This window comes from Martes martes, assembly GCF_963455335.1.
Source record: "Martes martes genome assembly, chromosome: 3".
NCBI classification, from domain to species: domain Eukaryota; kingdom Metazoa; phylum Chordata; class Mammalia; order Carnivora; family Mustelidae; genus Martes; species Martes martes.
Window position 1 is genome coordinate 167661317 of NC_137890.1, and position 14477 is coordinate 167675793.

At 48.1% G+C, this 14477-nt stretch overlaps 1 protein-coding gene across 1 annotated transcript; it reads right to left on the bottom strand.

Annotated features, from left to right (window-relative positions):
* Nucleotides 1-12655: 12655 nt before the first annotated feature.
* On the bottom strand, nucleotides 12656-13768 carry CDK5R2 (cyclin dependent kinase 5 regulatory subunit 2; the record flags this gene model as incomplete). Its single annotated transcript, XM_080798284.1, has 1 exon — nucleotides 12656-13768. One exon carries the CDS (start codon nucleotides 13766-13768, stop codon nucleotides 12656-12658), a length of 1113 nt encoding a protein of 370 aa, XP_080654410.1.
* Nucleotides 13769-14477: the final 709 nt, after the last annotated feature.

Here is a 14477-nt window from a genome sequence, read left to right on the forward strand (position 1 = left end):
ACCCAAATGATATCCTAATAGTATTCCTCTCAGTGTAGCAGAAATAGCTAGCTTTCCTCCCACTCCCGCCCCAAGTTGCATGCTCCTTACTTCACATCGTAGGGTTGTCACTGGGAAATGATTGCCCAGCCAGGGTCGAATTTTCCAGCTCTCCTTATATTTTGGTGGGAGTCATGTGGCTTGTTTTTGCCAACAAAATATGAATGGAAATGATAGTATGTGTTGCTCGCAGGTCCAAGCCCTTAGAAATGGATGCACCTTTTCCATACTGTCTTATTTCCTTTCTGCTGTCTGGGTTCAGAGGAGAGCTCATTCCTAAGAGAAGGCAGAGCTACCACATGGTTGGATCCTGGTTCCTAAAAACCCCATGGAAAGAAGTCACCCATCAACATGCATTACACTATTACCTGAAGTTTGCAGGATTTCTTGTTATAGCAACTAACATTACCATAACTAATATCCAAATCACATTGAATCTTTACAACAATCCTCTGAAATAGACATTACGATGTCCCCCACCTCATAGATGTGGAAACTGAGGCACAGAGGGGTTAAGCCTGAAGTCACACAGTGAAAAAGGGCAGAGCAGACACTGTACCCAGTCTCATTTCAGAAGCAGTGAGTTCTCTTAACCACTAAAGATGTGAAAGAGCTTTATACACTGAAGCCTCATAGAAATAATAATAATAATAATAATAATGGCTAATACTTATTGAACACTTATGTGCCAGGCACTGTTTAAAGATCTTTATGTTTGAGGTGCCTGGGCAGCACCCCAGTGGGTTAACCCCAGTGGATTAAACCTCTGCTTTTGGCTCAGGTCATGATCCCAGGGTCCTGGGATTGAGCCCTGCATTGGGCTCTCTGCTAAGCGAGGAGCCTGATTCTCCCCACCCCTGCCTCTCTGCTTAGTTGTGACCTCTGTCTGTCAAATAAATAAATAAAAATCTTTTAAAAAAAGATCTTTATGTTCATTTAATCCTTATGACCCTCTGTAGTTGCTTCTAATATTACTCCTACTCTGTAGATGAGGAAAACTAAGGCACAAATGTTAAAGAACTTGCTTGGGGTCACAGTGCTGCTAGAGGTATGATTCAAACCTAGCAGCCAGCTCACTCCTTTCCCCACCTATTAATCCCTTATCATCTCTCATGGAAGAATGAGCGGATCCTAAGATTCTAAGAGGCCCAGGAAGTGATGGGACTATAGCCTGCGCCCAAACCCCCGCCCAACCCCAGGACAAGTTCCAAATCCAGCACTTACCATGGGTTCCAGACAAAGAGAGTGAGAAATGCCTATCAGAAGTCTTGTGGCCAATTGCGACCTTTGAATTTATCTCAAATGACATGATAGAGTAGAAGGAACCCAAATGGACATGGATACAAACCCAGCCTTTGTGTACTCTCATTGGAACAGAGAAGGCTACTTGCTCTGAGACTCAGTGACCTCATCTGTAGAATGGAGATGCTGATTATGCCCACCTTGTTGGTTTGCTGCAAGGACAGAGCATGTGCCTAAAGAGTCTAGCGCAGAGAGCTGCTTCCTAAGTGTTACCCCCCACCCCCAGCATCAACCAGCTCAGAACACAGAGCTTCCCTGTGAGCTCAAACCCTCTCCCACCAGTCTCATCTTCCAATCCTCCATTCATACCTCCTCCAAGTGTACCTACCCTTAGTCTCTTTCCATGAGTCAGAGAATCTCCTTCCTTGAGTTTCTGAGAGATTAAGGGATGGGGGAGTAGTTGAAGGAGCCTGGAAGGCCAGACCCTGAGCATGAACATCAGGTTCCTTTTTCTGGAAGAGGAGGACATGTTGCTTAGCAACACAGCAGGAAGTTATCAGGGCGGCTTCAGGCTGTGCTGTCTTTTTTATCCTGCAGCATGGAGATGTCTGAGGTGACACCAGATGGGGAGATGAATGGGAAAAGCAGGGAAGGGTCTGTGGTCTGATGGCAACCTCTGGATCTCATCCTCCTTCCCTGTGATCACCATACCTTTCCCCTTTCCCTTTGGCTTTCTACTTTTGACACACAGAGGCAGAAAGACAAGTTCTGGATCCATCTTGCACACACCTGTATGCAGTGACCACATCCATGACCATGCATCTAAAACTCAGGACCACCTTATGTGTACTGCACTTTACAGTTTACAAGACACATCCATAAACAAGATTTCACCCGATACTTACAACAGCTTCTTTAATTCCTTTATGACAGTGAGCAAAGTCTCAAGGTCCCACCATGAGGAAATAGCGTGGCCCAAATTTGCTGCAAATCTCAACATATTTCCATTACATGTTGAAGCATGATGTTAAGACAGGCATTGTCACATGCTTGTGTGCACCCAATTCCATATCCTCACAGTTTGAAGGTTCTTCATGCCTAGTGTCCTAAGATGCCCCCAAATGCACCTGTCCCCCATCCCTGGTCACAAAGCAGGTACAATATAGATGCAAGGTTTAGCTATTCTTCCCTGCTGGCAAGAGCCAGCCTGGGGACAGGGGCTCCTTGGAGTGTGGAATCCCAAGAGGGACCTGGCCTGGTGGCCCAAAGGCCTCAGCTCAGGAATGCTGCTGGGCTGGGCCTGGTTGGCATAAATGTCTACATACCAGCAGCTGAAGCAAGTCCCTTGGCTGGCATTCTAGAGAGATGCACGTGGGTCCCACTGGAACCTTGCCTGCAGCAAGGAGTAAACACACGTCACCAAGGTCATGGATAGCTCATGGGAGGTTCAGGTCTCCAGAGCTCCCCACTGCTTCAGGGGCCAGCAGAGCTGGTCAGAACAGCCCTGGACTCCAATCTGGACTGTGTCTTGGTCCCTTATTCCCTCTGTCAATGTTTATTAAAAATGCTGATTACCATAGCAATGGCTGTTACCCCAACAACAATAATATTGTCATGCCTGTTAAGCCACAACACATCTGAAATCCTTGTTTCCATCTGATAGATGAGAAAACCAAAGTCAGAGAGGTTGAATAACTTAAATTAATGATTAAATAGGGAATCAAACCTCTGATTCCCAGAATTTTATTCTGTGCATCACATCACACTGTCTTTACATGTTTAGGGAGAGCGGGGGAGGAGTAGCAAAGGAAAAAATTCAGCCACTCCATCCTTCATCGTCAAACTGCACATGCCCAGGACCAGGTAGGCCAACATGCCTCAGAACAGGCAATTTGAATAATTATTTTGATTAAGGTTTTATCAACTTCCAAAAAATTATTTGAGATGATTTACTATATAGCAATATACACAAAATGGAATGTTCAGTTTTAAAAGACAATAAGAAAGCAGTTGGTGAAATATGAGAAATAGTACCCTAAGTCAAGAACAAGGCAAATCTGTTTTATCCCTTCTAACCTTACCCCTGCCACCGCTGGACATTCTGCTAAAGGTCCTAGTCAATGCAATAAGACAAGAAAAGATATATTTTATATGCAAATCTTGGAAAGGAAGATATTAAAATGTCCTTGTTTGCAGACAGTATGGTTGCCAACAGATCCAAATGAACGTGAAACTAATGAAACTTGTATATCCAGTAACATATAAGATTAACATACAAAAACATATGGTTATCCTATAATTCTATGAAAATAAGGGAAATCTTTGGGAATACTAGATTTACAACAGCAATAAAAGATATGTTCCTAGAAAACCTAATGAAAAACACGGAAACATCTAAATGAGGAAAACCACTAAGCTCCACTAAGGAATATAAAAGAAGACCTGAATGAAAGGAACACTTAGCCTGTTCCTGGATAGAATGACTCAATATTGCAAAATGTTAAATCTGTCCAAATTGGTCTCCAAGAGTAATACAGTCCCTGACAGGCTTGGTTCTAAAGTTCTTCTGGACTATGTTTAAGAACAGCCTAGACAATTTTAGCACAAGAACAATGAACATACAGCAAAGCTGCAGTTATTAAAGGTGTGGTTTGGCATAGAATAGCTAGGTAGACCAACAGAACTGAGTAGAGCTTTGAAACAGACCCATGTATATGTGGGAATTTCATAAAAGATAAAGGTTACATTCACTATAGGGAAAAGAAAACTGTTCGAATGTTGGCATAACTCATTATTCATTTGAGAAAACACAGTTAATAACTCTACTTCTAGCTACATATAGAAATAAATTCCAGGGGTGCCTGGGTGGCTCAGTGGGTTAAAGCCTCTGCCTTCGGCTCGGGTCATGATCCCAGGGTTCTGGGATCGAGCCCCGCATCGGGCTCTCTGCTCCGTGGAGAGCCTGCTTTCTCCTCTCTCTCTGCCTGCCTCTCTGCCTACTTGTGATCTCTGTCTGTCAAATAAATAAATAAAATCTTAAAAAACAAACAAACAAAAAAAAAGGCAAAATTTGTTTTAAAAAAAGAAAAAAAAAGAAATAAATTCCAAAATAGATTAAAGAATGAAAGTTTACTTATATACTTGCTGACAACCAGAGACAAACATGGAAACTGTCACTATTTCACATTTATTGAGACCCGACTTAATTCCAGGCCCTGTGTTAGTTTTCATTGTTTAAAGAAAGGATGTGAATAAGTTCATGTGAAGAGAAAAATTTCCCCTAAGTTTATTATTTGAATAAGGGATAATTGGTCTTCTATGGCATTTATGCCAAAGATAGAGGAGTGCTCTTTAAAGAGCCTTTGAGGGATCCTTGTTAAGAGTGTTTGTGTGTGTATCCATGCTCTGTGTGTGTTCATTCACCAAATGGGCTGCCTGTGTGTCCACAGTGCTAGACAGGTATCTAATTTTACTTGTCCAGCATAGGACATTCTTAAATTCTCAGGATTTGGAAAGAGTTTGAGGAGAGGGAAGGGAGTGAAGAGACTCTGAAGATATGTGAGGGGTTGGGGGTAGGGCTGGTCAGCCACTGCCCAGCCTCACTTTTTCCCTTCCTTCCATCCTCCCTCCTTTCCTCCCTCCTACCTACCTTCCTTCCTTCCTTCCAATTCCTTCCTTCCTTCCTTCTTTCCTTCCTTCCTTCCCTCCTTCCTCCTACCCTCCCTCCCTTCCTCCCTTATTTCTCTATCCCTCTTTTTCTTTCTTCATGATTTTCCTTCCTTTTTAAGGTAATAATAATAATATTCATTGTAACAAACTAGGAAACTCAGAAAAATACTAAGAAGAGAGTAAAACTGATCATTTAAAAATCCCACCACTTAGGGAGAGCAACACTAATATTTTAGTAAATATCTTAAAAGTGTCTAATGCTGCACACATGCACACACACAGACACACACACGCAGAATCATTCCATGCAGACCTATTGACTGCCTACTGTGTGCCCAGCACTATGCTAGATACAGGGAATCTAGCAGTGAACAAGACAGACCTTTTCTTGAGAGGATACAAAATAAATAAGCAACAAAAAATAATTGGGGGGACAAATGCTGTGAAGAAAATAAATCAGGGGTATGTGAGGAAAGGTGACTATGGGGCAGGCTGAGATGAATTCATCAAGAAGAGGTGGCTATTAAGCCAAGATCTGAATGACATGAAGAGGGCAGCTATTTAAAGATTTCTCTCTCTCTCTCTCCCTCTTACACAAACAGGACCATATTATATTGTTTTTAACCAGATATTTTCACTTTATCGTGGCCATTTTTCACGTCAACAAATATAGACTGATGTGTCATTTTTAATGGCCCATAATATCCCAACAAATATCGATTTATTATAATTTACTTAATCTCTTACTGTTACATCCAATTTTTTTATTATTATAGACAATGTTACAATAAACACCCTTATGTCCTTTTCCACTTATTACCTTAGGGCAAATTTCTGGAAATGTGAAGCTGGGTCAAAGGGCACTCTGCCTTTCGCATTTTGATCCCTAGTCAAGCAGTTCTCTAAAAAGACTGAACTGGGGCGCCTGGGTGGCTCAGTGGGTTAAAGCCTCTGCCTTCGGCTCGGGTCAGGATCCCAGGGTTCTGGGATTGAGCCCCGCATCGGGCTCTCTGCTCTGCGGAGAGCCTGCTTCCTCCTCTCTCTCTGCCTGCCTCCCTGCCTACTTGTGATCTCTCTCTCTGTGTCAAATAAATAAATAAAATCTTTAAAAAAAAAGACTGAACTAATACATATATATAAATATATATATATTTATATAATATATAAATATATATACTGGGATATGGATATATATATATATATATATATATATATATATATATATATCCCAGTATGAGAAAGTGCACATCTCTTTTTTTTTAAGATTTTTATTTATTTATTTGAGAGAGAGCGAATGAGAGAGAGAGTATGAGGTGGGGAGGGTCAGAAGAAGAAGCAGACTCCCCACTGAGCAAGGAGCCCGGTGTGGGACTCAGTCCCAGCACTCCAGGATCATGACCTGAGCTGAAGCAGTCACTCAACCAAGTGAGCCTCCGAGGTGTCCACATCTCATGTTCTTATCATGGTTGGCATTTTCCATTTCTATAATCTTTGTCAATATAAGACATGGAATCTCCCATTACTCTTTTGACTTGAATTTCCTGGTCAATGGCAAAGTCTCTTTCTATGCGTTTATTAATTACTTACATTTTTGGCATGAATGACATCTACATAGTTTTGATTAATTTTCTACTGAAAATAAATTTTGCTGCAAATATGTTCTCTCAGCTTGCCACTTGTCTTTTTTTTTTTTTTAAGATTTTATTTATTTATTTGACAGACAGAGATCACAAGTAGGCAGAGAAGCAGGCAGAGAGAGAGGAGGGGAAGCAGGCTCCCTGCTGAGCAGACAGCCCGACGTGGGGCTCCATCCCAGGACCCTGGGATCATGACCTGAGCCGAAGGCAGAGGCTTTAACCCACTGAGCCACCCAGGCGCCCCGCCACTTGTCTTTTAATCTTATTTGTGGTTGCTCTTTCTCTATTTCTCCAACATTCAAAAGCTGAAATGGAGTCAGATGAATCAATCTTTTCCTTCAAGGTTTATGCCAAAAAAAATGTTCAGCACCCAACCCATGATACACTAGTAATAATACTAACAAATAATTCTTGTTTTCTCTAAGTATTTTTATTTAATATTTGACTATTACCATATATTAACTACTACTTTCTAATTATGCAAACAACATACTATACATTTTTATTGTAAAAATTAAACGCCACAGATAAGGTGAATGTCCTCTGGACAAAATCAATCCCAGTTCTTCCAGAAGTCATTTATTAAGAGTGATGTATATCTTTCTCAACTGCTATTACACACACACATACACACACACAAATTAAGGTTTAGTTTTGTCTTGCTTTTGCATAAATTATATTGTACTATACATATTGTTATGCAACTTTCAATGATACTATATGTTTTGTAGATCTTTCCTCAGTACATCTAGTCTAATCCATTCTTTTTAACTGAGTAATATAGTATTCAGTAATTTGGCTGTATCAAAGCTTATTTAACCCCTAACATACTGGTGAATATTTATGTCATTCTAATTTATCTCTGTCCAAACAATAACACAATAAAAATATCTTTATCATATCTTTATGTGCACATATTCAAGTATTTCTCCAGGGTCAATACTAGAAATCAGAATTCATGAATACAAAGGTATGCATCTAAATTTTTAGTAGGTACTTTTAAACTGTCTCCTCTTCTTTGGGGGTCCTGGGTGGCTCAGTCAGTTAAGCGTCTGTCTTTGGCTTGGGTCATGATCCCGGAGTCCTGGGATGGAGTCCTGTCCTGGGATCGAGTCCAGCATCAGGTTCCTTGCTCAGTGCAGAGCCTGATTCTCCCTCTGGCAGCCCTCCTCCCCCGCCGTTTGTGCTCTCTTTCTCTAGAATCAATAAATAAAATCTTAAAAAAAAAAAAAAAGAAACTGTCTCCTCTTCTAAGTATTTTATAGCTTTTTTCTTTACATTGAAAAACAACAATCTGGAATTTATTTTGGCGGTAAAGAATGAGGAATAATTGACCTTTTTTCTTCATATGAATGACTACCCAGTTGTACAAAATCATGTGCTGACTAATCCATATTTCCCAATGGATTTGAAATGGTGCCTTTATCATATATTAAATTCCTATGTATGCCAGAGTTTAGCTTTGTAATATCTATTCTGTTGTCTATTCCTAAGTCAGTGCCATATATCTTAACTACCTTAGCTTTATAATACATTTAAGTATCTGGTAGGGCAAGCCCTCCATCATTACTCTTCTTTCTTATGCTTTTCTTGATATTCTATGTTTTTCTGAGATCACATGTAATTTTTTTAAGGAGTAAAATATTGAAAGATTATAATGGAATGGATGATAAGCCCTCTTTCCTTTTAGGTAGTCATATAAAAAAATGCACACAGAGAAACTAATTTTATGATTTATGGCCTAGAAGCTAAGTATCAATCACAGTAGGCTATGGCCATGGGGTGTAAAGAAATGGGGTGGGGGAAGTCTTAAGAAAAGGGAATAACTACTGTGGGCAATATCTCCAAGTAGAAAGAGACATTAGGAGCAGCTAATTACTTAAGAAATGGTGGGAAAAATCCAGGGGTTAAAAAAAAAACCCTTGAAAGTTCAAGCTAGATTGGGGGAATTTTAATCCAGACACTAAGAGGTTAAACCTAAGATAGAGGAAAGAAAGAACGAACAAACAAAAATATAGGGGTGGAGGTTGCTGTTAGCCATCCAGCTTATAAGTGCAACAGACAGACTGAGTCCAAATCTCAACCACGTATTAAACTAAGGTCAACTAAAGTATTGAATCCTGAGACTATCCCTATTTTTCTATTTTGCACCGAACAGAAACAATTTTTCTACCCCGCATTTACGTGCTGTCTTAGGGTCACTGACAGCAAATTTTGTTTAGTCATGTATAAAGGGATCAGGAGTACCACTCAAAGTGGGGCTATGAGGATGGTCAGCTCTCTATACCTAGCTGTCACCTGTCTTGGTCATGGTGGCATGGCTGGAGGGGCTGCTGTGGCAGCCTCTGTTGTCAAAATCTTCCAGAGATGCGCATCTGGGGGCCTAAGGCAGAGTCCCCATAGGTTGAGGCCACAGGATGTCCCCTTAGATATTGCCAGATGCACTGGTTGCTGGGTACTCTGTCTGGCAGGCAAAGCAGTTACCATGACAACCAACGCCCCCACCCCCACGTTTGTGATTTTTTTTTCATTTCTCCTTTCCCATTAAATACCAAGGTATTCCAGGGACAGGCAAGCATAGCTCTCCGGACGGAATGTCCTCTGCTCCAGGAAGAGGAGCAGGGAAGTATGCAGTGGCGATGTGTACATGTTATGTCTGAAGAAGCCTTCATCAGTATAAATGTATATGTACCTGCTTTCTGGGTTGAAATGTATGTCTTTGGTTGTATATCCATGCAACAAATTGTCAGATCACTGTTTAACCACACATTCGCTTTCCTGCTTCCCTCCCTTCTCTGTTGCTCCAGTGCTGGGAGAGTCACTCCAGTAGTCCTTTGCCAGGGGAAGTGCTGAGTCATGGCTCCAGCTGGGTTTCTGTATCCTGTTCTCCATCTCCATTCTTTCCTCAGTCGACCCCTCACCCAGGCTGGGCTCTTTCTAGAGCTCTGAGTCCTCTTCACCACTACCCTCCTCAGCCTGGACTCACTTTCCTGAGGTTCACTTTTGGGCAGTAAAGAGAAGGCACCTTACTCTGTTTCTGCACTTTCTCCTTTCTCACCTTGCCTTCTGAGAAGACTGAGCCTTTCTCCATGTGACCACCCCTCCCTTAGAAAACAGGAGTCTGAACAGGTTTGACCCAGCAGGCTAATTCTTCCATGTATTCCTCCTCCATGCTGATCCTTCTCCAGTCCTTTACCCCCTAATCGGATTGTGGCAGTGTTCATGCTTTGGGGCATGGCAAGGAAAGTGAGATTTATTTTGACACCACGCACTGAGACTTTTTTCTCATTCTAAGTCTCCAAGTGCCAGACCACAGGTTCTTGGAGTGTGTGTGTGTGTGTGTGTGTGTGTGTGTAGGAAAGGGAGGATGTTGTGTCTATGGATTCAGGGGCAGTACCTAGTGATCCCACCAAGAACGGGACGTTTGGGGGTCTCGGTAGGCTCTCTGGTTTCTCTTTCCCACCCACTTTAGACTCTTCTAACGCAGAAGTTCTAATAAAGGAGTCTTGCTAACTAGTTCCAAATAAGGCAGCCTAGGATTGTTTCCTCTGCTAGAGTGGGGAGAGTGGGAAGGTGGCCCCGCCCGCTCAGTCTGGTTACTATGGCGACAGCCGCGGGGTGACCCAAGTGCTCCTCCCTTCCTCCTCCCAAACCCAGAAAGATGACGGCACCGCGCTGACTGCGCCAAATTCCAGCCAATGGGCGGCTGCTCCCGCCTTCCCTTCCGCCAACTCTCCCCCTCCTTCCCCCCCTCCCCCCCGGAATTCGATTCACAAATCTGGACTGGGGATTTCCGGCTCCAGGCCGGGTGCAAGGGCGCTGGGCCGAGGCCGGGGTAGAGTCGCAGTCTGTCCTGTTAGGAGGGCAAATGGAAGCCGGCATTCTTGGGTTCTCGGGCCAGACTCCTGTAATTCACCACCAGAAGAGATCACAACCTACTTTCAAATTATTCGGAAAATCTAGTTGAAGCCGTGCCTGCAACTCCTCCTGCCCCTACAAGCCCCACCCTGCCCACAGCGCGCCAGTCAGCACCACGGACAGCGAACCAGTGCCTAGTCTTCCGCGCCTCGCGGGGTTGTCACTCCTCATCCTCGAGGTCTGGCTGCAACTAGGGTCAGAGACGCCAGCACTCTGCTGGAACCAGGCCTCCTGGGCCAATGAAACTGAATGGGGGCGCTTAGCCACGTGGCTAAGAAGGCATCGGGACAGGAGTCTCAGGCTAAAGAGCTTAGTTCTCTTCTTTCAACCCCTAAGAAAGGCTCCTGTCTCCCAGGCTGCCTGTGTCCTAGCCTCCCTGGGGATAAAGGGCCAGGCCTGAACCTTAAGCAGGGATGGTCTTCCCAAGGCTATCCTGGGTAGGCGTGTGACTAAAATGGCCTTGAAACAACCAAGGGGATTGGAGGAGGGGTGTGGAGCTGAGTGTGTGTGTCAGGCCCCACCTGAGAGTGGTGAGCACAGACTTGGTCAGGCCTCACTAGACTCTAGACAGTATATATAGCAGGGAGAGATGGAGGAAGAGAAAAGCAGCAATCGTAACTTGCTAGTTCTACCTCAATGGTCTACTTTGTAAAGGGTATAACTTTTGCTGTCTTCATCATTCAGTCTCTAAATGGCCTGGGCATTAATGAAGAGCTAGGTGAGACAAGATGGATTCAGCTTTATCATCAGGCCTCAACCTTTGGCTACTTAACTCTCTGTAAAATGGAAGCCAATGTGAGGGCGGGATACGGAAAGAGTAGCAGTTCTCAGGGACCCATCCTCCCCAGTAGGCCCGTGGGGGTCCTCCTGCCCTGTGACTGTTTCACTCCTGATCCCACTCCCTCCCTCCCGGGGCCCAAAGAAAGGCCGGCGCAAAACCATCTGCAGGCGCTTCCAGCGCTTTATAGTTCTCTCCGGGACAGACGGACAGACAGACAGTGCAGCCCGCGCCGTCGGCCCGCATCATTGGCACCTTGGACACGGCACCAGGCCCAACCCAGTCCCTGGTACCCTCCCGGGAAGATTCCGGTACGGCCTCAAATCAGCACCTCAGACAGCTCCCGGCCCAACACCCACCCTCCCCCCTCCCTCTGGAAAAAACCAAATAAATTAAAAGGGGAGGAACAAAAACACCTAAAGTTACGGAAGAGGGGTACCCCTCCCCCAGAGTAAGAAGAGTTTCTGTCTCCTCCCGCCCTTCCGCTGAGGCGCCGTCGCCGCCGGGATGGCCTCCTAGGTTGATTTTGCTCCCAAACCTCAGCCTCCTGAAGCCGGCATCTCCCTCCCCCCACCCAACTCCCGGCATGCAACACGTTGGAAAAGGTAGGGACAGGAGGTGGGGGTGGGGCGAAGGACCATCCTGGTTGTTGTCTGGGCTCCTGGGGCTGCAGTTTCTCGCCGCACCGAAGTCAGTCCAAATCAAGAATTGATAATCCCTTTGGTCTGGGAAAGGGGATATGGGGTGCTCAGTAGGGGGAAGAAATGCAAGCTGACATAGGCGGGGGGTGGGGGTGAGCAGACAGGAGGGAAGATGGTGACACATGTCAGGAGCAAGGAAAAGAGAACGAGAAGGGGAGATGGGGACACGGGTGCAGAAAGAGAAAGGGGAAAGGGGGGCAATGATAGTCGGGTAGGGGGTAAGATGGAGACGGAAATACACATCCAAGGTGTAATGGAAAGGAAAATGGAAAGGCAGAGAGGGAGATGTGAAGGCAGACAGGAGGAAAGATGAAGATACAGGAAGGGGGCGAGGAAACGGTCAAAATCGAGGGAGATGGATTTACAGACACACACGGAAGGGAAGGAGGAGACCCGGGTAGAATTGGAGGGATGGGGGCACAGGCAGACAGAAAGAGTGAGGTTGGGGGTCCCCCTCCCGCGCTCATCCCCCACCCCCACCCTATGCACAGCAAATCCAGAGCCGCGGCCTCTGGCGTCCTGGCCTCCACCTTCCCCTGCGGGACAGGGGCGGCTCCTCCTCCGGCCACGGCACGGAGCGGCGGTAACAGCTGCGGCGGCTTGATGGTCCCGGGGGCTCCGAGTGCGTGTCAGGGGCTGGGGCGGGGGGCGGGCGCGGCCCTTGGGAATCCCTAGCGGTCCAGGTTCATAGTCCAGTGCTTGGCTCCGGTCGCGCAGCTGTCCCTGGCGGCCGAGGAGGAGGTGGGGGCCGCGGGCGCGCCCCCGCTGGGTGGACCCCCGGCGCCCGCGGCGGCCTCGCCCTCGTTCTTGAGGTCTTGAAAGACCTGCGTGAAGAAGTGGGGGTCGGCGTTGAGCCGCAGCATCTGGGGGCTGAGCCGCTGGATGAGGCGCAGGCAGCGTTGCCAGAAGCGCTCCTTGTCGGGCTCCACGAGGAAGGGCTTGAGCGGGTATGAGATCTCGTTGCCCATGTAGGAGTAGGCGAGGTAGAGGCAGGTGAGGAAGGCGGCCTGCAGCTCGGCGGCCGACGCCAGCTCATCCCCGCGCAGCGACTCGCGGCACAGCAGGTACACGAACACCAGGTTGGCGGGCGTAATGAAGGCCTGGTCTTGCCAGCCCTGCAGCAGCAGCGAGCGGTCCACTCCGCGGAACCAGCCCACCAGCTCGCCCGGGCTCAGCTCCTTGAGGCGGTAGCAGCGTCGGCACACGAAATCACCCAGGCAGCGCAGCAGCTCGCCGGTGGACGCCTGCACGATGACCCGCCGCGGCGAGCCGCCAGGCACCGGCGCCGCCGCCTGCGGGGCTGGGGGTGGCGGCGGCGGCGGCTTTCCCCCACCCGAACCCGGCGGCGGGGCGGCCGCGCTGCCCCCCGACGGCGGCTCGCAGGTGGCGGCGGCCGCCGGCACGGTGGGCACCGGCACCGCCAGTGGCTTGGTGGCGCCGCCGCCGTCTGGGGGGTCCCGGCCCTTGCGGAGAAGGTTCTCGCGGTTGCGTTGCTGGACCAGGGGGTCGGGGCCAGTGGACGCCGGCTTGGGCGTCACCTTCTTGCTGCCTTTCTTCTTCTTGGCGGACGCGGCCACCAGGCGCTTCCAGGTAAGCGCGGAGATGAGCACGGACGGCCGCTTGAGTCGGCTCTCGCCTTTGCCGCCCTTGCCTGCTGGCGGCGCCCCGTAGCCCCCCAGCGCCTCGTCCCCCGCGGGCGGCGCTTTCTTCTTCTCTTCGGGCAGCCCGCCGGGCCTCCGGCCCTTGGCCGAAGAGGCGGGGGAAAGAGACAGCACCGTGCCCATCCTGCAGAGCGGGGCCGGCGCCCGGGCCCCGGTGGGAACCGCGGGCGGCGCCGCTGTCGCCGCCGCCTCTGCTGCAGCCCCCGGAGACCCGGCGGTGGGGGGCCTAGCCCCGGCCCGGGCGCGGGAACGGGTAGGGGAAGGTGGTTGCTTGGCTGCTCCGCGGCGGTTGCTCGGAGTCTGAGCTGCGCCAGCTGCAGCGTCAGCCCCACCCCTTGGACCCCGTCTTTAGCCGCGCCGCGCCCCGCCTCACGCAGCCAATCCTCGCTCGAGTTGCCCTTCTGACCGGCAGCTCCTCTGGCCAATAGAAGCTCGCATACCAATCCCAAGTCCCGCCCTACCCCCACCCTCTGTCGCCGGTCCTTTCCCTTCACCAGAAAGGGGAAAGGGGGAGGAGGTGGCCCTGGTTCCAAGGGCCTCCTCACGGTCAGAGCTGGGGAAAGGGGTCTGGCTGCTCCCACTCCCCCTCACATCGCCCCTTCCTCGCCCCCGCAAGTCCTAAGGCCCTGGGTCAGCTTGTTTTGATGTATTGGATAGCGGTGGCAGAGAAGCGGTGGGAACAGCCTCTCCCCCTTTTTGGTTATGTGCTGGGGGCAGCCTGGGCAGTGAGTGCCTTCCCCAGGGCGCCCCAGGACCTTCGGGGTCGAACTGCTCTGGGCTTCTCCAATATGGCCACAGGTGGATTACCTCTTAGCTCTCCTCTCCTCCCTTC